The 27,939-nt window shown below is 47.5% G+C and overlaps 1 protein-coding gene across 3 annotated transcripts; it reads right to left on the bottom strand.

Moving 5' to 3' along the window:
- Nucleotides 1-611: 611 nt before the first annotated feature.
- On the bottom strand, nucleotides 612-27,939 carry Pdzd4 (PDZ domain containing 4). 3 transcript variants are annotated; one of them, XM_005371799.3, is made up of 8 exons: nucleotides 27,236-27,939; nucleotides 6,575-6,828; nucleotides 5,525-5,615; nucleotides 4,965-5,063; nucleotides 3,663-3,725; nucleotides 3,196-3,297; nucleotides 2,923-3,033; nucleotides 612-2,736 (listed from the first exon to the last, which is right to left on the bottom strand). In XM_005371799.3, exons 1-8 carry the CDS (start codon nucleotides 27,293-27,295, stop codon nucleotides 1,198-1,200), a joined length of 2,319 nt encoding a protein of 772 aa, XP_005371856.1. In that variant the 5' UTR covers nucleotides 27,296-27,939; the 3' UTR covers nucleotides 612-1,197. The 3 variants fall into 3 exon arrangements, with proteins under 3 accessions (XP_005371856.1, XP_013210888.1, XP_005371857.1); XM_013355434.2 differs by lacking the exon at nucleotides 3,663-3,725; XM_005371800.3 differs by lacking the exons at nucleotides 5,525-5,615; nucleotides 6,575-6,828 and having other exon boundaries at nucleotides 27,236-27,936.

The following is a 27,939-nucleotide window of genomic DNA, read 5'->3' as shown; positions in this document are numbered from 1 at the left end:
ACTCACATTCACCTTGGCATCTTACCCACCACCAATTTGCTGTGGAAGTCTGGGAACTAATGAACTGACATCTCCCAGCACAAACAGCAATGAACACAGAGTCCAATCAACGTAGTAAAAAGGCAGCTTGCTTTATTCTTGGAATGTAGATGGGGAACGGGTTTCCTGTAGCCTCCCAACATGAGCTTCACCAAGACTGAGAAACCAAACGAGTGGCACATTTGAAAGTTGCATCACTGGAAGAGGTTTTAGGTATCTCTCACTCAGCCCATCTTCCTTTCTCACTGGGTCCAGGCCTCCCAACTCCCACCAGATCTCTAGGCTAGGTGAGGTCTACCCTGTTGCCAATTGGGTTTGGCTTCTCAAACCCCTGAACATCTAAGCTTCTTGCTCAGGTTACTAAAAGTGGCTCTGCTCCAGGTGGCATAGGCCAGGGGTCACCAAATTCTTTTTGGATGGATACTGTGCCCACAATCCCTGTGATTTCACTCTCAGTCACATGGGTGCACCTCAAAAGCCAACTCAGATCCTTCCTGCTATTCCTCAGAGTAGAGACCACCAGGACAGCTGCTTCCTATTCTTCCCCATCCCCTTCCTTTCCCTCCCACCCAACCCTCCCATTTTTCCTCCCCCCAACCTCCTTCCCAGCCAGCACTCGGTGGGGTCCACCTTTGTCAGGCTGCCTGAAGGATCTGCCAACCCCTAGAGCAGGTCCACAAAACAGAAAACAACTATTGGCAAGCACAGAAAAGGAGAAAAACCACAAAATTCAGGGTTGTCTTTGTCTACAAGGAACTGTGGCTTCCAGGGGTGGGAAGAGGCCATGCTCAGCAAGAAGCTGGACATTCTCTTGTGCTTAAGATAGTCCACCTCACTTCTCTCTGCACGGACTTCCCTGTCTCCAAGAACATATCAAGAGCACTGTGTATGTACGCAAACATGCAGGCATACACAGGTAGCCTTTATGGGTATGCCCTCTATGCTGGCTGTTGACATAGCCTCTTGGGGAGCAGGAAATAGGTGGAAGAGAAGTGTCCCTTCTAGGGGCTTTCTACTACCAAAGTCCTGTGCACACATACAAATACAGGCGTGTGCATGAGCACAGCGTGCAAGCACACACATAGACACACACTAGATTCTAAGGGAGGGTGAGGGTCAGGCTCTCTAGGCCTGGACTGGGCTCTTGCTGGGGGCAGCTCAGACAGTGGTGACAGAGAGCAGAGGGTTATAGATCCTTTTTCCATCAGCTGAGCGGGCACCGTGGGCCAGCATCTCTTGGATGGTGATCCAGTTGTCCAGGATCTTCTTGTTTCTCTTCTTCATGGTCTTACGGTGGCTCAGGGCAATAATGTTGAGCTCAGGCTTGCTGTCGCCATTTTGCTGCTCCCTCAGACACTCCAGGCGGCTCTGCATCATGAACTCACGCCTCTTCCGCTGCTCCCGTGCTCGGATCAGGTGCTGCTTCCTCTCTTCCTTGCTCCAGTAGCGGCCCATCTTCATCTCACTCACTGCATCATCATCAGTGGTCATGCCGCTGCGCTCTTCCCGTATTTTCAGGGCCCTAGCCTTCAGCAGCCGATCTCGCACAGGCCGCTTGGCTACATAGCGGGTTCCATCACTTCGCACCTTCACCTTCCATTCCATGCGGGGTACTTCGACAGCTGCGGCCACCACCCCACCCACCCGAGGACTACTAGCCAAGCTCAAGGAGCCATGGCCCAGATCCTCCAGGGTACGTGGCGGGGTCAACTGCACACAGCTCTGGTAATGCTCACTCTCCTGGCCACGATGACGCCTGGAGAGGTAAGGGCTGCCTTCGGGAACTACACGCTCCAGAGTAACACCTGTCTTGGTGCTGCGTCGGACACGCTCCTCTGAGTGCTGTCTCCGGCCCACCTCAGGATCCCGAGAGAGTGATCGGAACTTGGCAGGGCTTCCAGGTGAAGAAGCCCCTTTGGGGTGGGCGGTGACAGGGGGGCCAGAAGGGGTCCGGTTCAAATTGGAATTGCCCGCAGCAGATCGCTTCAGGGGGATCTCAGGCAAAGGCTCCATAAGCAGCGGAGTGCTCCGGCAGCTCTCCCCAGTGTTGTAGGCGCTGGTGCTATCCTTGTCTGATTTCTCTGGCAGTTCAGAGATATCAGACAGCTCGTGCTTTTTGGGCTCACTGGCTGCCAGGTCATAGAGGCTCTCCTCCTCCTGCAGCCAAGCCTTCATACAGCGCTCCCGCAACTGCTGCATCTTCTGTGCCCGCAAAATGTTGCGGCACTTGAACTCTAGGTGCCGAAGCTCCTCCTCCAGCATGGCCATCTCATGGCTTAGGCTCTCATTTCGGTTGACGTCCAGGGCACCGTTGCCACTGGAGGCCCGGGAGAAGAAGATGCCTAGCTGGTTGCCATTCTCCAGGTGGCACTTGATCTCCAGTAGTTCCCGGTAGCGTTCATACTCCTCATCAGTGAGCCCAGGCAGGTCAGCCCCACCCAGTCCTGCCCCCTCAGCCAGCAGAGAGTCCATGCTGAAGTGGAAGTCCCTGCTCTGCAGGGCATCCCCTTGCAGGCCAAACTTGCGCAGGCTTCCAGGGGTGTTGGTGGTGCTGGGGGGCTCATCCCCCAGCAGGTCATGTTCAGAGCTCTCTTCATTCCGGGTACTCTCATCAGTTCGGCCCACCCCGCTGTCCAGCTCCTGGCTGTTGCTCAAGCCTGGGCCCCCATCAGGAGCACCCTTCTCATCATTTCCAGTCTGGGACAGAAATGACAAACATAGTTAGGTTCCCACACACAAGTGTGATGCAGTAGGACTAGAGCTTCTGCTCATGGCTTGTTCCTCTCTAGGCCCAGGCTGGGAGACCATGTCCACCCAAAGTCCCTTTCTCCTTCCTCCCTCTCTCTTGCCCTCCCAACTTAGCATGTCTTTGTCCTTCCTTACCTGCGGGGCAGGGGGTGACTTCAGCTTCCTAGCACGAAGATCCCCTTCATTCTCAGACCCAAAGTCATCTAGGAAATCATCTCTGTCACTGTCTTTCCACCGCTTTGCTAGCTGCAGAGACAAACATGAGCTAGCCAACACTTTAAAGGCTTCCCCAATGCCCTCCACATTGCCCTAAGACCATGCTCTCAGTGAAGTCAAACAGACCAGCAGCTTTCAAGACAGAAAGCTTCTGAGGGGCCCTTTGTCACCCAATCAGGTGGACATACACACCTGGCTCTCAGGCCGGGCCACCAGCAGGGAGATGTTGGTGTTCTCTTCCTGGCTCAGGATGGCTACTGCCTCCTCTCGGTTCTGGACATCCATTCCATTAATCTGCAGAGGTCCAGGGAGACAATCAACAAGAATGCTAATGGAGGGCTCTGACTGTGCTAAGGACAGGCTCTTGAACTCTAGGAAGGCATAAATAAGCAAAATGTATCAGGGGAAAGGATGGCCTGGACTGTGCAAGAGCATGTGTGCTCAAAGAGTGGGGGAGCAGAAATAGAGGGAAAGAGGGCAGGGGGTACTGATAGGGATACACGTGAATCACTCAGGGCAGTTAACCAGAACAGAAATAAGATTAGGTCCAGGTTCCAGGGTAGAAGGCCAGGTTCTCAGCAGAAAAGATCTAGGAATGGACCATGGAGAGAGAACAGGGCTGCCACAGGGCAGGCATGGCAACCTGCTCGAGCGCTCACCTGGATGATTCGGTCTCCCTCACGGATCCGGCCGTCTTTGGCTGCAATGCTGTTGGGATTTACCTGCAGGACACATGCATCTTGGGGACTTGGGCACCTATGGTGTCCTTTTCAGTGCAAGTGAGTGTGTGTGGGTAGCCTTATCTTGGGGTGCTCCCAAGGCAAATAACAGACTTGCTTACTTTCCCACTTCACCTCAGAGTAGCAGCTTCCAAGGTCTCAGAAGCAGGGGCAGGACAGTGGGCCCAGGCAGTTTGCTCCCTCAGCTTGGGAGAAACAGAATGACCAGAAAGAAGTAGCTCCCTAGCCCCTACCCAACACTTTTTTCCTCTATCCCTTGCACTGCTATACTCTTGCAAAGTCTTTCTTTTTTTCTGTGCTAAGGAACCTAGAACCTTGTGTATGCCAGGGCAGCACCTAGCACTGAACTATATATATCCAACTTTTTTGAGAAAGATTTATTTTTAAATTTGTTATTTTTGTATGTATATGCACATGAGTATAGGTACTGGTAGAGTCCAGAAGAAGTATTGGATCCCTAGGGTTAGAGGTGTTGGTGAGATATCCTATTTGAGTTCTGGGAATTGAACTCAGGTCCTCTGAAAGAGCAGTAAAAACCATCCTTCCAGAATACCCCCCTCATTCTTTTTTAAAAACAGTCTCACTATGTAGCTCTAGCTAACCTCAAGCTCACAGAAATGTACATGCCTTTGCCTCTTGAGTGCTGGGTTTAAAAACACCATTACCTATACCTAACTTGTGTTTTTGAAATAAGGTCTCCAGCAATTTAGGCTGACCTCAAACTCACTGTGTAGCTAAGGGTAACCTTGAAACTTCTGACCCACCCAAGTGCTGGGATTACAGAGACCACACCCAATTCAGAGGCTTTTTTAGGGTGGGGGGCAGGAGCTAGGTGTTGGCATGCAGCTAGATGCTTCTTCATATATCAAGTCTGGGATGTTCTGGGCAGCGGGACATTTTCCATTTGGAAGGGTAGCTTTAGTAGGATAGTGCTAATGGAGGGGTTGCTGCTGGATAGACATCTGCCAAAGGGAAGGAAGTAGGGAGAGAAAAGGTGGGGTGTTTTAAGTACTTGATGTCTGGGCACAGACAGCACTGTCTACCTGGATATACTGAAACCACAGCTACCCTGGCCTTGACACCCACAATCTACCATAACCTATTGTTAGGCCTCTGGGCCGCTCTAAATCCTGGACAGGCTTTGTAAGAGAGTCCACAGAGCTCAGCTAGAACAGCTCTGGGGCTTTGTGTGCCACAGCCTGCCACAACATCTCTCCATACCTCTCCAACGTAGATGCCCAGGTCCTCCTCATCATCTGTGCGGTAGCACACCATCAGGCCCAGCTTGTCTTGGTGACTGTTTTTACACAGCTCCACCTCCTGCCACAGGGGTAGGGAGGAAGTAGAGTTATAAAGAACTGAAGTTATGAGTGGGGATGCCTGCAGACTTGGCTGCATCCTTGGCTCGGATCCTAGCCCGCAGCAGCCCCACGTTCCGTTCTCTGCTGGCTTTGAGGGCTCCCTTCTCTTACCATCCTAAATGATGCAAGTGTTCAGTGGTTTCCCTATCAGGAAACGCCCAAGACACAGAATGTACAGGACACACAGGACAAACACATGCATGGGACACAGAGTCACCAACACAGACAGAAGGAACACACCACCTCACCCACACCCTCCCTGACTCAGGCTGCTCTCTTCTGGGAAGGGTCATGAGGCCCAGCCACCAGGGGGCAGCAGGAGCCAAGCCTGGGCAGAGCTGCAGAAAGTGAGCCTGCTCAGACTCCTGCTGGCTACAGGTTCTGGCCAGGCAGAAGGGCCAGGCCAGCCACTAGGCTCACCTCGTACTCCAGCTCGTCCATTCGCTCTGCCTCCTGCGGGCCGCCCTCCATGAACTCCGCTGGGTCATAATACTCATGGCTGATGGGGGGGCTGCCCAGGAGAAGGGGGGGTCAGATGGGCCATCTGCTTCTTTGGCACCCTAGCCCCAGCTCCAAGCTGGCCAGTCCCAGTGTAGTAAACAGAGAACCCTATTCTTGATGTGCTCTCTAGGGAAGGTGGCCAAGCTGCTGCCTGTAGAACCCTCCTTTCTGATTTACACAAAAGCTGTGGCAGGATCAGGAATGCTCCTTAAATCAAAGCTCACAGGGGTCCATTCTAAGGACCTAGGCAGGCACACCTAGTTCTTCCCATCCCAGTTCCCAGAGCTAAGTGCCCAGGCTGCCTCAGCACTGTTCCCACTCATGCAGAACCTTCAGGAATTATCCCAGCCTTCTGCAGAGCAGACAAGCACCCCTCTGCCTCCAGGGAAGGGTTGCCCTCCTTGCCCTGAAGTTAGACTAACTGTGCACTGCCCTCTGGCCTACCTCTCGGAACAAAGGGCTCCCAGGACCGACTCCCAGTGGGATGAGCAGAGTGAGTCAATGCGCTCACATGGTCATGGCAGCTAGGCCAGGATGGAAGGCCTTTCTTAAGATGGATAAAGAAAGAAGTCGAAGAGATAGAGGAAATTCAGAGCAGGTGGAAGAATGGGACAGACCAGGGATGCAAGAAGATTCAAGGAGAGATGCTTGTGAGGAGGCAGAGAAGATGGGGCAGAAGAAGAAAGAGGATGGAGGAACAGCCAGGTCCTGAGCACCTAGGTTCCCCTTAGCCTTTCTGCCAGCTGATGCCAAGCCTGAGGACAGAACCTTGGAGGTTTCTGAGCCCAAGTGCCACTGTCAGCTATAGAGTCAAGGAGCCTCCTCCCTGCACAAGAGTGGCAGCTGAGTTGAGTTTCCCCATTATGGCTAGAGCTGAAGCAAGCCACCTATGGGTCACATGGGGACAACTGCCCCAGGTGGCATGTCCTCTCAGGAGGCAGGGCCCAGGCCCTCCTGAGGGCAACTCACAGCTCAGAGAGGACGTATGGCTCCAAGATGCCCATGGGTGGGGTGGGTGGGCGCAGCTTGCCCAGTGCCATGATATGCTCGAAGGTGATGTCGGTCTGAGTGCCACTGTCCACCAGCTGAAGGTCATGGCAGGAGCTGTCCCCCCGCAGACGGGGGCTGCGTCTCAGCACCTGGATCACCAGGGGCTCCTTGGAGGCACGCAGGGCCTCTAGGGTTTGCTCCTGAGACAGCTTGGAGAGCTCCTTCCCGTTCACCTGTGGCAGAGATATGCCTCTGTGAGAACCCTCATGAGCCGGCTTCTCCCCTCTGGAGGTGAAGGCCAGCAGGACCCTGAGCTGCTAACCAGCACCCAGACCTGTTCAACCAAGAAATATCTTTCTACCCACAGCTCTAGCTACCCCTAGTACCCTCTTTCCCAGGCAGACCCCATTCATCAGCCTCCAACCCAGAGTTCTGAATATTGTGACTCCCTCAAAGCCAGGTGACTAAGTATCTGTACAGGGTCTGAAAGTTCTCCCATCATGACCTGCCTCTCCTCTGGCAGCACTGAGGCCAGAGCTAGCATCTAGAAGACCCAGAGTCCCTTGATGATGACTGAGACAAATCAGTCAACCTCAGTGTCAATTTGTGATCACCTAACACCAGGGCCAAAGGATAACCAAGTACAGCAAAGCAATGAACACACGGAAGGGAATGAATTAGTAAAAATGTACAAGGAAATGCCAGCTTGCAAGCTTCCTGACAAAAAAAAAATTGGAATTACAAAGTGTCCTAAAAGAGAAGCCAAATGGTGAATCTTACAAGGCCAGCATGATTTATTGGGTACTTGCTATGCACCAGGTTGCAGGCAGGGCTCCAAAAATTGAGTACCCATGAAATCCAAAGTCCTGACAACTTTAAGAGAGACACAGCACTGTCTCTGTTGAGCAAAGTGAGGCTTAGCCAATGAACAAATTGAGTCAAGGAGAGCCTGCAGAGTGGTCAGATTGAGGGGCAAAGGAAGATGCCTGAGGCAGAAGCAGGACTGATGTGGGATTCCCCTCTGCATGCTGTGAATACCATTGGTTAATAAAGAAACTGCTTTGGGCCTATAGCAGAGCTATAGGGGAACACAGCTAGGTGGGGAAAACTAAACTGAATACTAGGAGAAATGAGGTGGAGTCAGGAAGAAGCCATAGAGCCATTGGAGAGACACGCTGAAACTTTGCTAGTAGGCCATGACCTCGTTCGTGGTGATGCACAGATTAATGGAAATGGGTTAAATTAAGATGTAAGAGTTAGCAAATAACAAGCTAGAGCTAATGGGTCAAGCAGTGATTTAAATAATATAGTTTCTGTGTGATTATTTCGGGGATGAGAAGCTGGGAACCAACAAGCGACCTTCCTATAACACAGGACAGGAAACAGCTAGGTAGGAAAAGAAAAATGATGGGCAGGGAGTGGAGGTGGAAGGGGTATTCTTTTAGACAGAAACAGGCTGAGACCCTGGCTGGAAAAGGAAGGAAACCCATCATTGGGTAGGAAAGCTGGCAGGCAACTCCAGCTGGGTATGGAGCAAGTACCTCTTGGCAGAAGGCTATTCTCAGCCCAGCCAGAGTCTGTTAAGTTCTGGAGCGGTTTGTTTCACTCCTTAGGTCTTCCTTGGATATGGGACAAAAAAAAAAAAAGCAATGTAACATAGCAAACAGATGTCACCACAATTCAGGGCACTTGTCAAAGGCCTGCAAGGTAAGCAGGAAGCAGTTTCTGGAGATAGCAGTTGATAACAAACCTTTCTGGACTGAGAAGACCATACCAATTGTTCCTCACTGGGATGAACTAACTGGCATGGCACCAGGCATCACCCCCACCTAGAAGAGAGATAGGCAGCATCCTTGAGTAGGTGCAAAGAAAGTGATGGGCCAAAAATAGAAATGATACTTGGGAGGCTGGAGAGGATCACTGTGAATTTTAGGTCAGTCTGACATACATAGCAAAAGCCTAAGTTCTGCCCCACAAAAAACAAGAGCTGGGTACAGTAGCTTGTGCCACCACACTGTATTAAATACAAGACTTCAGAAAAAAGAGGTAAGAGGCAGGAAGATTAGAAGTTCAAAGTCACCCTTAGCTATAGAACAAATCAGCATGGGTTACAAGAGACCCTGTCAGACATAGAAAGGAGGAAGAAAGAGGAAGGAAGAAAGAAAACAGATGAGGATGTTAGTTATCCTAGGGACAGAACAAGGAGAGAAGCACTTGCAGGGAACTAGAGAAGTCCCTTAGCTATGGCTGGAGAAAACACAGTTGTAAGCTGGGCAGTTGTGGCACACACCTTTAATCCCAGCACTCGGGAGACAGAGGCAGGTGGATCTCTGTGAGTTTGAGGCCAGCCTGGTCTATGAGAGCTAGTTCCGGGACAGGCTCCAAAGCTACAGAAACCCTGTTTCTAAAAACCTAAAGATCAAGAGTTTGATGTCAACTGTTCTACATGGTTCTGTCCCTTCCCCCACAAAAGTCCCAAAACAACAAAAATTCCATCTTGTCTGAATACAAGAGAAATACTAGTCCACTGGAGAGAAGCAAAATTGCTTGTGATCTCAGGGATGTATGGAATGCTGTGGCCCTGTGGACACACTTCTTGGCAGTCTTTTCTCTGTGAATTATAAGGTAGGGGCAGATACTTCAAACTCTACTGGCTTTGTCTCTGTTACTTAGCAAGGAGGCCATTTCCAATGTTTGATATAAGGAATATAGCAGCTGGGTGGTGATAGCACAGTCCTTTAATCCCAGCACTCAGGAGGCAAGGGGGTAGGAGGATCTCTGTGAGTTCGCCTGGTCTACAGAGCGAGTGACAGAACAGCACACAGAGAAACCTTGTCTTGAAAAACAAAACAAACAACAAAAAAGAATCGGGCATTTTTCATGCATCTTTGTGTAATCTGTGGTTATCACACTAGATAAATCTTCTAAAATAGAATTACTGGAACATCTTCAAGGGAAACAGCTTCTCTCAGGCAAGACATTTCTAGAATAGTATTTCTAAAAAGTAGATGGAGCTGAGTGTGATGGAACACTCAGTACTCATAGGGCAGAGGAATCAGGAGTTCAAGGTCAGCCTCCTCTAGGCGGGAAATTAGAGATCAGGAAGGGGGGAAGGAGGAGGGAAGGAGGGAGTAGAAAAGCAGTCTACTGTAGAGGCCACAGTTAGCCAGGCAGACCGGGGAAGGGGCCATGCACAGGACACTAGAAAGGTGTGTGTCAAAAGCTTTTGACAAGGACATGAGGAATGGCCTCCCCAGAAGTGGCTGGAGTCAGCTGTTAAAAACAGACATTAATATCAACATTATGACTGAGAAACTTGCAACTGAATGAATGGAATTAAGAACAAAGGCAATAAAGACTAAGCCCCCTGGCTCTCTAATTGCTTTACTACACTTTACTGTCATCTGTGTGCTTGGCATTATTTCCATTCTATGTGTCTGGAAGCAAACACATTTCTTTACTCTGCTCACAGTAGTGGCTTGAAATGGGCTATAGTAGAGTGCTTACAGCACGGAAACCAACCAGTGCTCCGGCTTACTCCTCAGCTTTGTTTTGTAACATCTGCTAACAAACAGGCAGAAGAGGTCAGAGAGATAACTGGGGGTTTCTGTGTGGGAGGAGTTACCCTGAAATCCCAGGACAGGAAGACAAACACAAGCACAGTGTGGGATATTCAGGTGACACAGAACCGCAGGAATGCCTTTCTCCCTGGAATCATTAAGTTACCCAGCAGCCGTGTTACTATGGAAACCAGGCTCAGGCACTGGGAAGAGCTTGCAGGGCAGGCCAGTGGGGGCTGGGAATACCATAGTCTTAGCACCTCAGAAAAGGAGCCAGAGAGACTGCCTATAACAGGCTAGAGGGCTCTCTTGGCCCAAGTGGTGGCCACACCCCTGGAACTCCTCTATGTCTTCAGGCCATGGTAATCCTCAAGAACTGGTGAAGGTAGCTAGGACAGAGAATCTGTTACAAGGTAGAAGTAAGAAATCCTTCTAGAGCAGGTAAAGACTCTCAATAAGATGGAAATATACAAGGCACTGCACAAAGCTGTGTGGAGTCAAGTACATGGCCAGAGACAATGGCAGCTCTTATCCTGCATGAAACCCTGCCTGCATGGTCCCCAACTGTTATGAGGCATTTCTGACCTTCAGGCTACTATTCTGTAAAAGGTATTCAGGCCTAGGGATGTAGCTCAGTGGTAGAACATCTGCTTAACATGCACAAGGCTCTGGATCTATTTCCAGGACTGGGGGGAGCAGGGGAAACAGCATGGAATTTAGTCAGGCTTCCACCAGCCTCCCCTCTTCATTCACACTGAGACTTAGCTGGCTGGGCAGTGGTGGGTGGCGCACACCTTTAATCCCCGCACTCAGGCAGGTGCATCTCTGTGAGTTTGAGGCCAGCCTGGTCTATAAGAGCTAGTTCCAGGACAGGAACCAAAAGCTACAGAGAAACCCTGTCTCGAAAAACAAAACAAAAAAGACACTCAGGATGCTCTCTGCACTATCACCTGTTACAAGCTCCAAACAAATCCAAATATACCAGAAATGTAATTGGAACAAGGCAAACAGCTGCCTTGGGAATGAACAGTGTGTATGGGGTGTAGGAAAACTTGGGAAAAACAATAGAAAAAAAGTGGAAGCAATTGAGACATGAGGCTGCATAAGTACTAGTCCAAAGAAAACCATTACATAGCACTAAGAAAACAAAACTCATGGGCTGGAGAGATGGCTCAGCTGTTAAAGGCTAGGCTCACAAACAAAAATCCAAGAGTTTGGTTCCCAGCACCCTTGGCGGTATCTCCAGCCACCAAAAAACAAAACAAAACAAAACTCAGTAGCTACTTAGCAAAGGATATCAAAGGGCAGCAAAGCCATTCAGAGGAAAGGTAGCCCAAACCATCCCAGTACTGAATGAAGAAAATGCCTGTTAGGATCGTTGGGACTGGGGACACTAAACCACTAAGAGCGTGTATGTGTTACAACATATTTGATTACACTGTGTAAAGATGTCACTGTGGTTGGTTTAATAAAAAGCTGAGCAGTCAATAGCTAGGCAGGATTTCCAAGCAGAGGTCACTGGGAAGAAGGGCAGAGTCTCTAGAGGACTCTGAGAAAGCACGACATGTAGGAGATGAGGTAACAAGCCATGAGCCATATGGAAGTACATAAATTAATAGAAATGGTTAGTTTAAGTTATAAGAGCTAGTTGCACACTTTATGGGAGAGCATGTACTTCTTTTTGCAGGGGAGTTAATACATAATCCCAGTAAGTTATTCAGGTAGGCCTCTCAACTCTATGGCAGAGGCTAGCCTAGAAATCTCTTATTTTCCTGCTTCTACCAAGTATCACTATCTGATTCACACTTGCTTCTTTTAAAGGCATCAGCAGTAGAAAACCTGCATGAAACTCAGTACACAGAATCCCTCTGGGAGAAAGAAAGATCAAGGGTGGTGCATGGGCAGTTTCAGCTCTGCCATGATTATTTTCATTAAGTGTGGAGGCTGCCATGTGGAGGCTTACATGATAAGTGCTTGTACCTTATTCACATATACTTGTCTGCGTGCAAAGTCAAGAAGGTCTCAAATCACTTAGGCCAGAGTTCAATCTTCACTGTCAGATGGAGGTTTCGCCCACGAGCCAGAGCCAAGGCACCACATCTCAGGCCTGGGCTGCCAGGCAACAGGAAGGGCCAGAAGGAGAAGGCCGAAGGCCAAGCATTTATAATCAATAATAAGTCTCTGTGTGGTTATTTGGGAGTAACTGTGGGGAAACAGAAAAACTTTGCCTACACTCTTCAACACCTGTTTGTCACTTCTTGGCCTTTATTCTGCCACATCATGCAAGCTCAGGAAGTAATGTCCCATGGTTAACACAGCTAACCTGTCTGTCACTAAAACAACTTTCGGATCTGCCCTCCACAGAAATGGAGGGCAAATGTGTTGAATCGAGCACAATAATCTTATATGCCCATGATCATGCCACACAGATAGGCCACATGGACTGTGTAGGCCTTTCAGACTAAGATAGCTTAGTCTGAAAGTGCTTGCCACATAAACTTGAAGGCCTTTAGTTCAATCCCTAGAACACTGTGCAGCTAGTTTTATGTCAACTTGACACAAGTTAGAATTATTTGGGAAAAGGGAACCTCAACTGAGAAAATGTCCCTTTGCCAGGCGGTGGTGGCTTACTCCTTTAATCCTAGCACTCAGAAATTTGAGGCCAGCCTGATCTACAGACTGAGTTCCAGGACAGCCAGGGATACTCAGAGAAACCCTCTCAAAAACAAACAAAATAGCAATAAAACACTAAGAAAAGCACATTGTTAAGGAAAATGCTAGGGCTGGCTGAACATTGGCGGCACATATCTTTGATCCCAGCACTCTGGAGGCAGAGGCAAGACCCACCCTGAGTTTGAGACCAGCCTGGTCTACAGAGTGAGTTTCAGAAATTCCAGGATTATACAGAGAAACCCTGTCTTGAAAACCTAAGAGAGAGAGAGAGAGAGTAATCCCAAAACTGAGGAGGTGGGACAGGATGCCTGGGGCTCACTGGCCTAGGTGAATTATCAGTTGAGTATCAAGCCAGATGAAACTCTGGTCTCAAAGACCGAAGTGGAGGACTGGAGAGAGTGCTCAACAGTTAAGAGGTTCTAAGGTCAAATTACTAGTGCCCATGTAAAAGCATGTGCCCAGAGCCCCAGACCTGAAGACTGAGGAAGGTAGATCTTGGAAGATCATTGGCTGGTTCACACAAACAAATGTACATACATATACATGTAACATATACACACAATGCATACACCACAAATCATTAAAAAATTTTAAATATATTTATTTATGTATTATGTATACAATATTCTTTCCGTGTGTATGCCTGCAGGCCAGAAGAGGGCACCAGACCCCATTACAGATGGCTGTGAGCCACCATGTGGTTGCTGGAAATTGAACTCAGGACCTTTGGAAGAGCAGGTAATGCTCTTAACCTCCGAGCCATCTCTCCAGCCCTCATTTAAAAATTTTTAAAAAATAATAAAAATTTAAAAAGTGGAGACTGGGAGATGGCTCAGTGGGTGTAATGGCTAGTCTTGGTTGTTAGAGATGGCTCATTGGAAGTAGGAAGACTCACCCTAAACCTGGGCCACACCTTCTAGTGGCAGCGCATATAAAATGACATGAATAAAGGAACCTGTTTTTCCTTGTCACCTGATTTCTCTCACACTCATTGGCATTTTTTTTGCTGGTATTAGAACCTACTTCTTTAAAATTCAAGCTGCTCTCTAGGACTTCCCTGGGACCACACACACACACACACACACACACACACACACACACACAACCAGCAGAAGTTTTGAAGTGAAGCCAGCTCTAAGACGGAGCCTGAGAAATGACTCAAACCCTTTGGAGGTGCCCAGAAGATCACGAGTGACTCCCCAACATTAGACACTAAATTATTTACAGGTAGAAGTTTGGTTTTGCTTTGTTCAGATTGTGACTGTGCCCTGGTTTATTTTTGATTATATAGGGACCCACAGTTGAGCGATGTTAAAGGAAGAGACTTTGGATGCTTTAAAAAGACTGAACTTTTATTTTTGTATATTTGAGACAGGGCTTCTTTGTGTAGCCCTGGTACTCCCTCTGTAGACCAGACTGGCAACAAACCCTCTGACTCGACGGTGTTAGGGTTAAAGTTGTGCTACCACAACCAGCAAAACTAAACTTTTAAAATGCTTGAATTTTCAAAGATTGTGGAACTTCTTTTTTAATGATTATTTCTTAATTTTATGTGCATTAGTGTTTTGCCTGCTTCTATGTCCATGTAAAGGTGTGGGATCCCTGGGAACTGAAGTTACAGACAATTGTGAGCTACTATGTGGGTGCTGGGAATTGAACCCAAGTTCTCAGAAGAGTCATCTATCTCTCCAGCCTCAACTGTGGGAGGGTCTAAAGTTTAGAATGTGTTTTATATTGGTATGTTGATGCTGCTGAGATCTTGGCAATAAACAAGAAATGAAAGGTTATAGCTTAATAAATGGTGTATTGGGGGCTGGAGAGATGGCTCAGAGGTTAAGAGCACTGACTGCTCTTCCAGAGGTCCTGAGTTCAATTCCCAACTACCACATAGTGGCTCACAGCCATCTGTAATGAGATCTGGTGCCCTCTGCTGGCATACAAGCATACATGGAATGTTATATACATAATAAATAAATAAATCTTAAAAAAATAAATGGTGTATTTGTGTGTCAAATTACAAGCGGTCAATTGTAATGGTTGCTTTTTAAACTTGACACAAAGCTAGACACATCTGGGGGAAAGTATCTTTATTGAGAAAATGCCTCCATAAGATTTCCCTGTAAGCAAATCTGCGAGATATCATCTTGATTAATGATTGATGTGGGAGGGCCCAGACCATTAATGGGTGGTACCATCCCTGGGCAGAGATAGTCCTGGGTTATATAAGAAGGGCTGAACAGCTGAAAGGTGGTAGCCCACACTTTTAATCCCAGCACTCTGGAAGCAGAGGCAAATGGGATCTGAGTTTGAGGCCAGCCTGAATTACATGAAATCCTGTCTCAAAGAAAAAAATTCAACACCGGAAAGGGTTTCTGGACTGAGAATATAGTTTAGAAACAGATCAATGAGCATCTTCATTACTGGGGGGGGGGCAGGGAGGAGGAGGTTAAAAATTATTTTCTTCATCAAATCCAAGCCTGTACCTCCAAGCCTGAACCTCCCTCCTTTGGAGCAATCTGAAAGGAATCTACTTTGTTTCCATTACTTACTAAGGAGACTATAGACAGAAAACAAAATGTTTCCTTTATCAAGTACAACCTACGTACTTTGTAACAATCCAGAAGAATACTTTTTATCAACACTTCCTATATATCTCCAAACCCACTCCAGTGCCAAATTCCTGTTTGCCAGCAATGCCCAAGGACAGTGTTGCAGTCAAATCCAAGTCTCACGGTTGTTTACTCAACTGCTCCTTCATCCTGCACTAGCTCAATCATTTTTGTACAGTCACATCTTTTTTGAAACATTAGAAGTACTCAAAGCACCACACACAGACAACTCAAAGATCTGTACTGAAGTCCCCAGCAACTGCCACTTCCCTGGCCTGGGACTTTATTTCCTCTGGATGATGGACTCTTCAGCATCCAGTTCTGCTTATTTCCTGATTTGATGCTAATTTTGGAACCCTTGGCTGGAACAGGATCCCAAGCCCAGTGGCCATCTCCAGATATTACATTGGGCACTCCTCATTCCAGCCTGACTTAGTTAGTATCCCCTCCAGAAACATAGCCAACAGAATTTTACCTCAAAGTATAAAATAGTCAGCTTTCTATAAAGTAACTAGGAAGGCCTTTTAAAAAAGGCAACTAAGCCCGGCAGTGGTGGCACATGCCTTTGAATCCAGCACATGGGAGGCAGAGGAAGGTGGATGTCTGTCGAAGTCAGCCTGGTCTATAAGAGCTAGTTCCAAGACAGGCTCCAAAGCCATAGAAAACCCTGTCTCAAAAACCCCAACAAACAAACAAACAAACAAAAACCTAAAAAACCCACCAAAAAACAAAAACAAAACAAACAAAAAAAAACAAAAAAGAAAGAAAAGGCAACTATTCAAACTTAATCACAAGGATATCTGAGGCAGTATTATAGTGTTATTATTGTGGTAGAATACACCTAACACAAAATTAACCACTTTTTAAATATACCACCAAGAAGAACATAGTGTCATATGCATTTAGTTTTAGCACTTGAAAGGCAGCTGGGAGGTAGTGGTGCATGCCTTTAATCCCAGCACTTGGGAGGCAAAGGCAGGTGGATCATACTGAGTTTGAAGTCAGCCTGGTCTAGAAAGCAAGTTCCAGGACAGCCAGGGCTATTACACAGAAAAAAACCCTGTCTCAAAAAACTATATATATATAGTGTGTGTGTGTATAGTTTCAAATGTATATATAGTTTCATATATATATTCATATATATATATATGTATATATATATATTGAAAGGTAGTGGAAGGGGACAGACAGAGCTACATCCAACAGTACAAGGCAAATGGACATACAAGTTCCAAGTAGACTGGGGTCTACTAAATGTGTTGTTCTATCATAGAATGGAAAGACGAACCTGTTAAGATGTATGAACATGGATGGACCTTAAAATGGTTTATATTAAGCAATAGAAAGCAGACACAAAAAAAATATTGTATGGCATTCCATTTAAATGGATCGTCTCCATCAGGCAAATCCATGGGGACAAAAACAGTGTAATGGTTGCCAGGAGCTGAAGGAAGGTAAGTGGGGAGTGGCAGTTTAATGGGTATCAGTTCTCTTTGGAGGCAATCAATGCACTCTGGAATGACAGAGCTAGTGGTTGAACATTGTGAATAGATGAAATATCACTAATAGCACATTCTTCATGTGTATTTTACCACAATGAAAATGAAAGCTGTTCCAGCTAGCCTGGGTCTGAAAAAGCATGGGATAAAACCGGACTTACATAGCAGACAATGAGGACTACTGAGAACTCAAGAACAATGGCAATGGGTTTTTGATCCTACTGCACGTGCTGGCTTTGGGGGGCCTGGGCAGTTTGGATGCTCAACTTACTAAACCTGGATGGAGGTGGGCGGTCCTTGGCTTCCCACAGGTCAGGGAACACTGATTGCTCTTCAAGCTGATGAGGGAGGGGGACTTGATCGGGGGAGGGGGAGGGAAATGGGAGGCGGTGGCGGGGAGGAGGCAGAAATCCTTAATAAATAAATAAATAAATAAATTTAATAAAAAAAAGAGAAACAGAGCTCAAAAAAAAAAAAGAAAGAAAGAAAATGAAAGCTGTTCCGATGTCCACAGAGACCAGGGATGTCCTTACAAAAGAGGAAGGCTGAGAGACAACTCCAAAGTTGGGGCTTAACCAGAAATGGAAATGCAGATATAGACATTTTTCTCTTTCTGGTTTTTACACAGTGTTTCTCTGTGTAGTCCTGGCTGTCCTAGAACTCACTTTGTAGACCAGAGTGTCCTCAAACTCACTGAAACCTGCCTGCCTCTGCCTCCTAAATGCTAGGATTAAAGGTGTTGGTGACCACCACCCTGCCCAGATATTATCTTTAAACTCCTGTTCCTCTTTTCTTTGCCTTCCAAACACTAAGATTACAGGCTGGGTCACCACAGGCTTGTAGCGTGAAAGTTCTGAGATCCACAAACATACCAGTGCCCCATTCTATCTACACTAAATAAGAGCCACCGATTTGAGTATCCTATAACCACTGTTGCTGGGTTTTGTTTTTGTTTGTTTGTTTCCTATTTTATAGGTTTTTTTTTTGAGACAAGGTTTCTGTATTGCCCTGGCTTTCCTGAAACTCAGAGATCAACCTGCCTCTGCCTCCTGAGTGCTAGGATTAAAGGAATTAGTCACTATGCCCAGCTGTTGCTGAATTTAATTACGAATGATTCCTAATTTGAGATCATGAGAGGGAGGTCATGAAGTGGAAAATTGAGTAGAGGACTTTGGGGCACCCAGACATTGACTGGTTGGAAAGTAAAGTCATCAAGAGAGAGAAGCAAGAGCAAGAAACCAGATTTGGGAGGGGGACAGGTTAGATGGAAAAGGAATTGAGGGGTTGGGGCAGATAGCCCATGAAGCTCAGTCTGAGTAGGCATAGCTTTCCTTGGAAGCTCTTGCAGAGGTGGATGGGGGCAACTCAGGACACCTGCTCCTTTTGTTTCTGTTTTTTTTTTTTTCTGCTTTTTTTTGGTGGGGGTGGAGGGGCACTTTGCCCGGTAAGGGATGGATGCTGATGAAGACTAGTAGAAGAAAAAAATCTTAAAGCCAGTGATAAGGAAGGGGCAGGGAACAGGACCCTGTGATCGTGGAACCATGCAGTGGTGGCAGATCTGCAGGGGCCCCAGGAGCGGCGGCCCCGCCTTCTGGATCGGAAGCTACAGACAAAGGGAGTGTGGTGACGGCTGCAGCCGCTGCTGAGGCTGAGGCTGTGGAGGCAGCGGCAAAGGGGGGGGGGGGTGAGGCGAGGCGTAAGCAGGTGCGTAGAGGTATCAAAGGGATTCCCAGAACAGGTCCCCCGTCTCACCACTCCCATCCCCCACCCCCGCAGTGTCAGAGTGCCTCTTTGCGCTCTGGGCTGGGATGCCTTCCTACTAGTCCCGGGTCTCCAGAAATGAAAGAGGAGATGGGGCCAAAAGAAAAGAGCCCTACCTCGGGATATCCTGCAAGGCCTGAGAGTTCCTATATGGCTTGAGAAATGATCCTTTGCACACTCATGAATAACATAACCAGTGAAGCTACATCATTTCTAGGGAACTCGGGTGCCACAATCAGTCTGCTTACCCCATTCTTCAGATGAGGAATCTGAGGCTGGGAAGAATTCCGGAAGTTAGCCTCCAGTTCCCCACCGACCTCCTGGTGTACACAGGAGAGACATGCTGGAAGCCTAGGCCCAGACAGGTATTATCGGGATGTCAAGTTGAGCCAATCAACAAAATGAAAAGAAGAAAACACAGCAGGTACTCAACAGGAGGGTTTATTGCCCCCCCCCACCTGCCCCTGGCCTAACAGAAGTCTCCAACTCAGGGTTTAGAAGACTGTCAACTTCCAAAAAGAATAAACACCTGCATGTTCACTTTACCCAGATCTTCCCACAATGCACCTGCTTTCACTTACTCATATTTGCAGAAGCATTAGAACCACTCTATTCACTATATCATATAATTTATCATCAATCCCACCTGACACTTCTGAAACTCTCCAGTTGTACCATAACATCCTTATAATTTCTTCTAATCCTGGATCAAATCAAGAAGCACACTTTTGCCCCTTACCTACTTTGTTTAAACCTATTATTATCACTTCTTCCTTTTACCTTTCATGACATGGGGCTCTTGGCAGAGCTCTTATAGAAGAATATACCAAAAGCTACAGTTGCTGACTTGTTCTCTGTGAGAAGATTCAGGTTAAGTATTTTGGCAAGAGCACCAGCCATGTGATGGCAGTGTACTCACTTCTTCCCCACTGTATTCCAAGGTTAGGGATGCCCAGCTTCATCACATAATCCAGGTAGTGGCTGCAAATAAGGCCCCCTTATAAAGCACACTTTGTGACAGGGTATTGCCATGAAGCTCCTGCCTCTGCTTCCCCAATCTTGGGATTACACATGTGTATCACCATGCCAGGCATAAGGTGCACTTTCTCTTTCTTTTCACAGGGGCTGACCCTTGCCTGAATGAATTATTCCACTGGTGGCTATGAAATGCCTTAACTTCTAGCATGAACACAGCACACATTCCATCCACATTTGCCAAGCTGGGAAAGGGTATGGCTGCTCATTCAGCACTCTCAACCTCTCTGTATACATACTTTCCATCCACCTCTCCAGGGCTGGCAAGCAGAGGAGGACAAGAGAATTGCATCTGTGAGATCTTCTGGAGTATTTGAAGTGGGTATCTTCAGAGTTGCCTGTATGTTCTAAAGGAATGTGGGTGGGAGCTGGAGATGGCTCAGGTTAAGAGCAGCACTGACTGCTCTTCCAGAGAGGTCCTGAGTTCAATTCCCAGCAACCACATGGTGGGTTACAACCATTTGTAATGAGATCTGGTGCCCTTTTCAGGCCTGCAGGCATGAATGCAGGCAGAATCTTGTATACATAATAAATAAATAAGTCTTTAAAAAGGGGGGGGGTGAGTGTGGGTGGTGAAAAGAGTCAGCTGCACATAGCGTAGAAGCATAGACCTGATTTAGACAATGCCCTCTGGATTTCTAATTTAATAGGTCTGTGGTAAGGTCTTAGCATTTATTTGTAAAAACACTGCACTTCGACACTGAAGTAATTTGAGACTTCCACTGTCCTTTTCTCCAAAGTTCCCATCTGAAGCTCTCAAAGCATCAGGAAAGCAACCCCACTCCCAGCATGTGAGAAGGAAATGCATACTCCAGAAATAAACAAACACCCCCCCCCCAACACCCTTAATCTGGATTTACATTTGAACAAGGATCTTCTTTCCGTGGAAGTGAAGTCAGGCCTGGGGAGGGGGAGGGTATAAACCTGGGGTGAAGGAGGGGGTCATGAATTGAGAGACTCCTCCACAAAAACTCCTTTAGAAACCAAATCAATCTTCAGCACTATCTCCCTTCCCAAAGCTGACTAGGATGGAGTTGACTGAGATCACCCTCCCTGCCTTTCCAGAGGCCGACTGACTGGAAGAAGGAATGCCCTAAGGTCAACAGCTAACTTCCTGAAAGCAGGCCCTTTGGGTGCTTGTTCAGTTTTCCCTTGCACAATAAATAGCTGTCAGAGCCAAAGTTCCCAGCACCTTCAGATAACCTGGTAGAGCAAGGGCAAGGTTCACAGTTAGCCTTAAGCAGAATGATGTTATCTGCTCCCAGCAGTAGTGAAGATCAGACTGAATGCTTTATGAAAAGGTAGGTATCTTGACGTCTGGGCCTGCAACTTCTCAGCCTGTTCCTAAGTGCAAATTATGGGGCTACTCTTGTCCCTGTCCCTCTCCTAACTCACCCTGCAGGTTATACTTCCTCATAATTTGAGCCCTTTCCTCTGTTTTTTACTTCCCTTTTCTTTCATAGTAGAGAAGCTCTCAGAATAAGATAAAAGTCTTCAGTCACTAGAGTACTGTTTCTCAATCAATTGAATGGGCTGCAGCAACAATGATGACTTCTACCTCTGGTATCGCAGGAGACCCAATGCTGACTATGAAGGAGGTACGTTCAAGCTGCTTCCATCAAGTGTTCTCACTATTCCTTAACAAGTGGGGGAAACTAAGACACACAGCCATGTAGGGAAATTGAAGCACATGGACTTGCCCACAGGTAAGGGTTGGGGGCAGAACTACTCTTACCTACTTACCACATCAACCTGATGGAGGAAAAGAAAACAACTAGACCATGTTGATGCCGCACAGGCCACAGGGCTAAAAATAAACACATTTACTGAGGGGTGTACATGTGTAAACATGATTCTTTGTTTTGAAGTTAACTAAGGTATTTACCATATGATAACTGCATGTGTTTGGAATATGAAGTGAAACAGGTTTTGTATATTATGTCTACATACCTGTAAAACCATGGTAACAGAGACATTGGTGATTGGTGTCATACCCTAGGATCTGGATACCCCACTGCACTGCCCCTCCCTGCAACTGCTATTTTCCTGTCAATTTATTTCAAAGTATCAGACAGCCCTCAAAACTCAGAAAAGGGGGCTTAAGAGGTTAAGAACACTGACTGTTCTTCCCGAGGTCCTGAGTTCAATTCCCAGCAACCACATGGTGGCTCACAGCTCTAATGAGATCTGGTGCCCTCTTCTGGCCTGTAGGCAGACATGGAAACTAGCAGTGCATACATAATAAATAAATAAATAAATAAATAAATAAATAAATAAATAAATAAATATATATTTTAAAAAACTCAGAAAAGGATGCAAGGTGGCAAGCAGATCCAAATTTCTTGAGCTGGGCAGTGGGAAGGAGTCTCCACCAGATCCAACAACTGGAATAGAGGCTGTCACAATAGGCAGTCAGCAAGCAAGTACTGGAAGAAAACCTTTCGAGACCACCTAAAGCTGTCAGGGAGGTACTGACAGCTTTAATTCCAGCACTCAGGAGGCAGAGAGAGGAGGATATCTGCATTCAAGGCCAGCCAGGGTTGATTATGCAGAGAAACCTTGTCTGGAGGAGTGGGGGTGGAGAGAGCTGGCTTAGTCTTAGGCCTGTCCTAAACTCACCCTTCCTCTAATGTTGTAGGTGGGCATAATGCTCCCCGAAAGGAATGGGTGGCTTCCAGTGGAGAGCAGGCACCTTTGTGGAGTCTGATTTACTAAGCCAATACATGTTAGGTAAGCTAGCACGTCAGAGTCAGAGAAGGAATGACAAGTTTAGGAAGACCAGGACAACAGGGAAAACAAAGAATTTGGAACCAACCTGATGAGACAGGTGAATGACAAGAGGGCCTGCTGGTGTGAAGGGTGGAGGTTGTGAGCAGATCAGGAAAGGTTCTGAGAAGGTGCTTTGTAGCATGGTACCAGATGCATCCTGATTCCAGTTTTCCACTCTTCCTTTCTACCTCAACATGCAGTCATTTTTTTAATCAAGAGAAGTGGTATATTCCCCCTTTTTTCAGAGTAAGGCCTTGTATTTCATAAGGATACTCAACCTGCTTAAGTATATTAGAAGGGCACAACTGAAATAATACACATAGTTCTGACATGCTAAAGGGCCTGTAAGAGATCTTATCAGTCAAATAGATAACAACATTACACAACCGTCTCAATAGTGACAGAAAAAAGCATTTGACAAAATAACCTCCCATTATAAAAATTTTTAACAAACCAGGGACAGAAGGGAACTTCCTCAACCTTCTAAACCCAGTAGTGAGGTGGTAGTACACACCTGAAACTTTATAAAGTTCTGCTTGGCAAATAGAAACAAACTTACTTATTCCCAATTCGGATGTATTTTCTGTTCCTTGCCAATCTGTTGTGACTTGAACCTCCACTACACTATTGAGTGGATATGGTGAGAACACACATCCTTGCCTTGTTCATAATCTGAGAGAGAAATGTGCTCACTTTTTTTCTACCAGTAAGGAGGGTAGCTATGGATGTTTAATTAACAATTTAATTTATGTATATGCATTATTTTGCCTGCATGAATGCACCACATGCACTTCCTGGGTGTTCCCCTAGTCATCAGATTCCCTAGAATTAGGGTTACAGACAGTTTTGAGCCACCATGTGGGTGCTGAGAATCAAATGTAGTTCCTCTGGGGAAGTACAGCGAGTGCTTTTAATTGCTGAGCCGGTTCATCAGCTCCTTCTCTTATTTATTTAAGTTATTGTTATTATAATACAGGATCATGTTCTGGAGTAGAGGTCTCAAATTCTTGATCTTCCTACCTCAATTTCCCCACTTGTTAAGGAATAGTGAGAGCGCTTGTCTGCAGTGGATGACCTGATGGAAGCAGCTTGAAAGGACCACGTGCCTCCTTAATAGTTAACACTGAGTCCCCAAGGATACCAGAGGTAGAAGTCGTCATTGTTGCTGCAGCCCATTCAGTTGACTGAGACATAGAACAGGACCTTTTTTTAACATCCAGTGACTGAAGACTGTCCTATCTTATTCGGAAATCTAGAAAACAGTTGCAAGCCTGGCATAATGGCTCATGGACTTGAGAATTGAGAAATTGAGGCAAGAGGACTGTTCTAAGTTTAAGCCCAGCCTGCTATATAAGTTCTAGACTAACCTGGCTTTAAAAGGCTGCCCTAAAAAGAAATTTCACTTACAATAATATTAATTAAGGATGATAAAATACTTGGGTTGGAGAGATGGTTTATCAAGTAAGAGCACTGGCTGCTTTTGCAGAGGACCCAGCTTCAGTTCTCAGGACCCATGTAGCTCACAAATGTTCATAAGTCAGTTCCAGGGGTCCGTTCAGTGTTCTGATGCCCTCTGTGGCCTCTGAGGGCACCAGGCCACAAGACTGACACACAATTAAAAATGATGAGATGACTAAATCCTAACAAATTTAACAAATACAAGCCATATTTGAAAAAAAGACCTGGCCCAAATAAACAGGCAATACTCTACAATCTAAACTATGGATTCAATTCCACACCATCAAAATCCCAGTTTATTTTCAGAAAACAAGTTGATCCCAAAATTCACAAGGAAACAAGGGACCCGTAGAGCCAAAATAATCTTTAAAAAGAGAAAATTGGGCTGGGCGGTGGTGGCACAAGCCTTTAACCCCAGCACTTGGGAGGCAGAGGTGTGCAGATCTCTATGAGTTTGAGGCCAGCTTGGTCTACAGAGACTCTATAGTTACTAGGAAACCCTGAACCCTGTCTTGGAAAAAAAAAAGCGCAAGAAAAAAACTTGGACAACCAACTACTTCCTAACTTCAAAACTTCCTAGAATGCTCCATCATGATAGCATAAAGACAGACACTTCTGCAAAGCAGGAAGGCAAACATACAATAAACACAAGAAAAAATGCTCTACAGCATTTAGCCTACAGATATGCAAACCATCAAATGCAAACCATCAAATGCAAACCATCAAATCCACAATGAGAGAGCTGGGGGTATGGCTCCATGGTGGAGCTCTTACCTAACTTATACAAGTACTTAGCTTCCATCCCCAGCACTACATCTGAGCAAACAAAAAACCCACAAAAGATGGCTATAAACCCATAAGATAGCTATAAAGATCACCAGAAATTAAAAGTGTTGATAAGCATGTGGAGAAATTGGTACATTGCTCGTGTTAGTGTTACTGGGAAGAAATGACTGGAAACTACTATATGATCCAGTAACTCAGTTTTTAGGTATTACTCAAAAGAATTGAAAGCACGGATTCAGACATTTGTATACCAATATACAATGCTACAATACATTGTAGCATTATCCACAATAGCCAAAAGTACTGAATTGTATTCTTTCAAAAGATACATTGTATGCCTGTGAATTTGATGTTAATGAAACTATAATTTTCTTTTAAGTTCTAGTGTCATAGTGAGAAAGTCTCTACAGGCAAGTTGCAGAGGCCATGAATGAAGTCACTTTGAAAGAGACAGAAAAAAGGGCACTCAATATGGATAGCGCACATGTTTAAAAGATCTTGGGAGGCAGGAAGAGATACTGGAAACTGCCAGGGTTTTCAGGACAAAAGTTGCCATCTGATCTTGTAGGGTTCAGGCCTGAAGGAAAACTCTCCTTGAGGCCCACAAGCTCCTCACCTGGGCTACCTAATAGCTTTTACTGATTTCCATATATTGTTTCTACATTCATTCCTTTTGTTTTTACTTAATTTGAAAGAATAGTTCTTGCCTTTTAAAACCATCTGGTCTGCCAAGGAGAAACAAGAAATGAAAGTTTATTTCCAAATTTTAGAGTAGCATCCCATGGAAGCTGAGCACCGAGGATGAAGACTGTTTGTTCTGCAGTGGCCTCCCTTCTAGTCAGCCACCTAGCTGAGGGCAAGTTCTTTCTGTGAGACGTGGGGCTCTCTTTTAATAAGTCCATCAGGGACTCTCCTACCTAGGGTCACCCCAGCCTTCCGGCTCATTGAAACCCCAATAGAGGCAGCCCTAGTTCTGGAATCCCAAGGGTTTTTACTGAACTCCTTTTGTCGGTTCCAGCTAGGTCATTCCAGATTCTTAGTCACTAAAAGTGTAGCAACGAACAGGTGAGGGAGGTGAGAGCTCCAAACAGTGGGAACAAAAGAGGAGAAACCAACAGTGACGGGGGGGGGGGTTGGCTGAGGGAATTGTTAGGGAGGATAGAAAAAGGGAGGCCACAGAGACAAACAAAAATGACCGGAAGCGCCTCCTCCAACGTGGCGCTCCATGCCCACCATTTCTTCCCCCATTACTTCCCATTCTTGCTAGTAGTGAAGGTAAGATCATAGCAAGAATGTTGGGCTCAATACCATCCCACTATGACTGACACCATCTCCCTTACTACTCCCGCCGCGTTCCTGAAAGGAATTTTTCCACTATTCGTCCAGGAGTCTACAGGTTCTCTCTGAGCCAACCCCTGCGGCGCGCACATGTTCTCTGGTGCTAATCAACAATCTGAGTATCAGCAAACTCAGTAGCGGAGACACAAGTCACTTAAACTCACCTGTCTGCGCCCACATCTGCGCCCATCCTGATCCTCCTTCTGATAATCTCAACCACTCTTAAAATTAGACCTTGTGCGTCGCGTCTCAGTGAACATCATCCGGGACACATTTCTCTAAACAACTCGCAGGGTGCACACAAAAAGTACACACGCGCGGGGTTGGAGAGCCTCCGCGTACACAGACAGAGCACAGGCACGCATTCACGTAGTTACGCCACGCACAAGCAAGGAAACCCCACTCGTGGCTGAGGGGCTGGGCTCAGCTCAAGGTGCGAGCGTGCAGCACGTAGGGTGGCTCCTCCTGCAGCACAGGAGTCGCTCGCATCGCCCTCCTTGTCCCCAAGGCCTGGCAGGCCAAAGCGAATGCTAACAGGCAGAATGCGTGCTGGGCACCACCTATCCCGGAGTCACCCATTCACCCAAGATGACCGAGGCCTGGGAGTCGACAGTCATGACTGGGTCAGACCAGTGAGTTGGGTGCGAAAATGGGTACCCAAACCCAGCTCGATTGTCGACGTACTAAGTCTGGCATGCCAGGACGGGATTCGCCTTCTGGCTCGCGGGAACTCTACAATTTCTTTGGTTCTGGGTCCAACCAGGGGAGCAAGTGCCGGGGAACCCAGCCCGTTGCTTAGCAACCTCCATCCCGCGTGGGCCACTGAGCGTCTCTCAGTTATAGGACAAAATCCTAACTTCCCATCCGGACTGATCTGGACACATGGTTCGAAGTCCTTGGTTGGGGTGCCTGGTGATGTATCTCGAATACCTATCTCCACCCCGTTCATGCCATCCCTAGCTGGTTCCCACAGGGTGCCAGCAACCAGCAATCCATAATATGAGGGTGAAATCGACTTCCTACCTTTTCCTCTCCGAGCCTTCTCGTCCTCCCACACCTGCCTCTCCGCCTCCACGTGGCCCTCCCCTGGGGTTTACAGTTTTCCTTGGCCCGGTTGCGCCCCTCGCCCCAGCAGCAGCCCAGGCGCCCTACCTGAAGCATCACTTTATACTGCTCCTCCGGTTTCTGGACCACGCACATATTACATCCCATGGTGCTGGCCGGCGAGGAAAAGAAGAGGGCGGGAAGAGGAAGGCGTCTTTCACTGGCCGACGCTTGGGACCACGGGTCCCGGGCCCGGGCTCTGGGCCATACCCTACCCTACCGCGGGGGGCCGAGCCGCCTAGCAGGGGAGGGGGGCACGCCCCCAAGAGGAAGGCAGTTCCACACCCCTCGACTTAACTCTTAGCTGGCCAAAGCCAGACACAGGCATGCTCCCTCGCACCCAGCCAGAGAAAAAAGGGCAGCGGGGGATGGGCGGGCGCGCCGCGCGTTGCCTGGCTACGCCTCCCCCCCGGAGGCGCGGGGGCACGCCTGGCCTCCGGGGCCGTTAGGGGCCGTGGGCCACGCGCCTCCCCGCCCGCGGAGCCCACCGCTGCCGCTGCCGTCTCCGGCTCCCGCCCATGGCCGTCAGCCCCGGGAGCCCAGCCTCCGCGCTTGGCGCCACGGCCCGGCCCGCCGACAGAGGGGCGGCCAGGCCCGCGCCAGCTGCAACCTCTCAGGGTCCGGCTTCTCAGGCTCGCAGCGCCCTTTCAGAGCCTGACACGCAGCCGGTCGCTGGTCTCCAGCTTCTGCCTGGGACGCCGGGAACGCGCGCGCGCGCCCGTAGAGGCGGCGGGGGAGGTGTGCGGGGATGG

This window comes from Microtus ochrogaster, unplaced genomic scaffold (assembly GCF_000317375.1).
Source record: "Microtus ochrogaster isolate Prairie Vole_2 unplaced genomic scaffold, MicOch1.0 UNK129, whole genome shotgun sequence".
Lineage (NCBI taxonomy): Eukaryota > Metazoa > Chordata > Mammalia > Rodentia > Cricetidae > Microtus > Microtus ochrogaster.
Note: the sequence above shows the minus strand (reverse complement) of the source record. Positions and strands in the feature narration are given on the sequence as shown.

Excerpts from the sequence above, each read along its gene's own strand:
- Pdzd4 (XM_005371799.3), bottom strand. The coding sequence starts at position 27,295 with ATGGGATGTAATATGTGCGTGGTCCAGAAACCGGAGGAGCAGTATAAA. Across the intron at positions 5,616-6,574 it reads CCATACGTCCTCTCTGAGCT|CCCCCCCATCAGCCATGAGT; the intron begins GTGAGTTGCCCT and ends TCTCCTGGGCAG. Across the intron at positions 2,737-2,922 it reads AGTCACCCCCTGCCCCGCAG|ACTGGAAATGATGAGAAGGG; the intron begins GTAAGGAAGGAC and ends TTTCTGTCCCAG.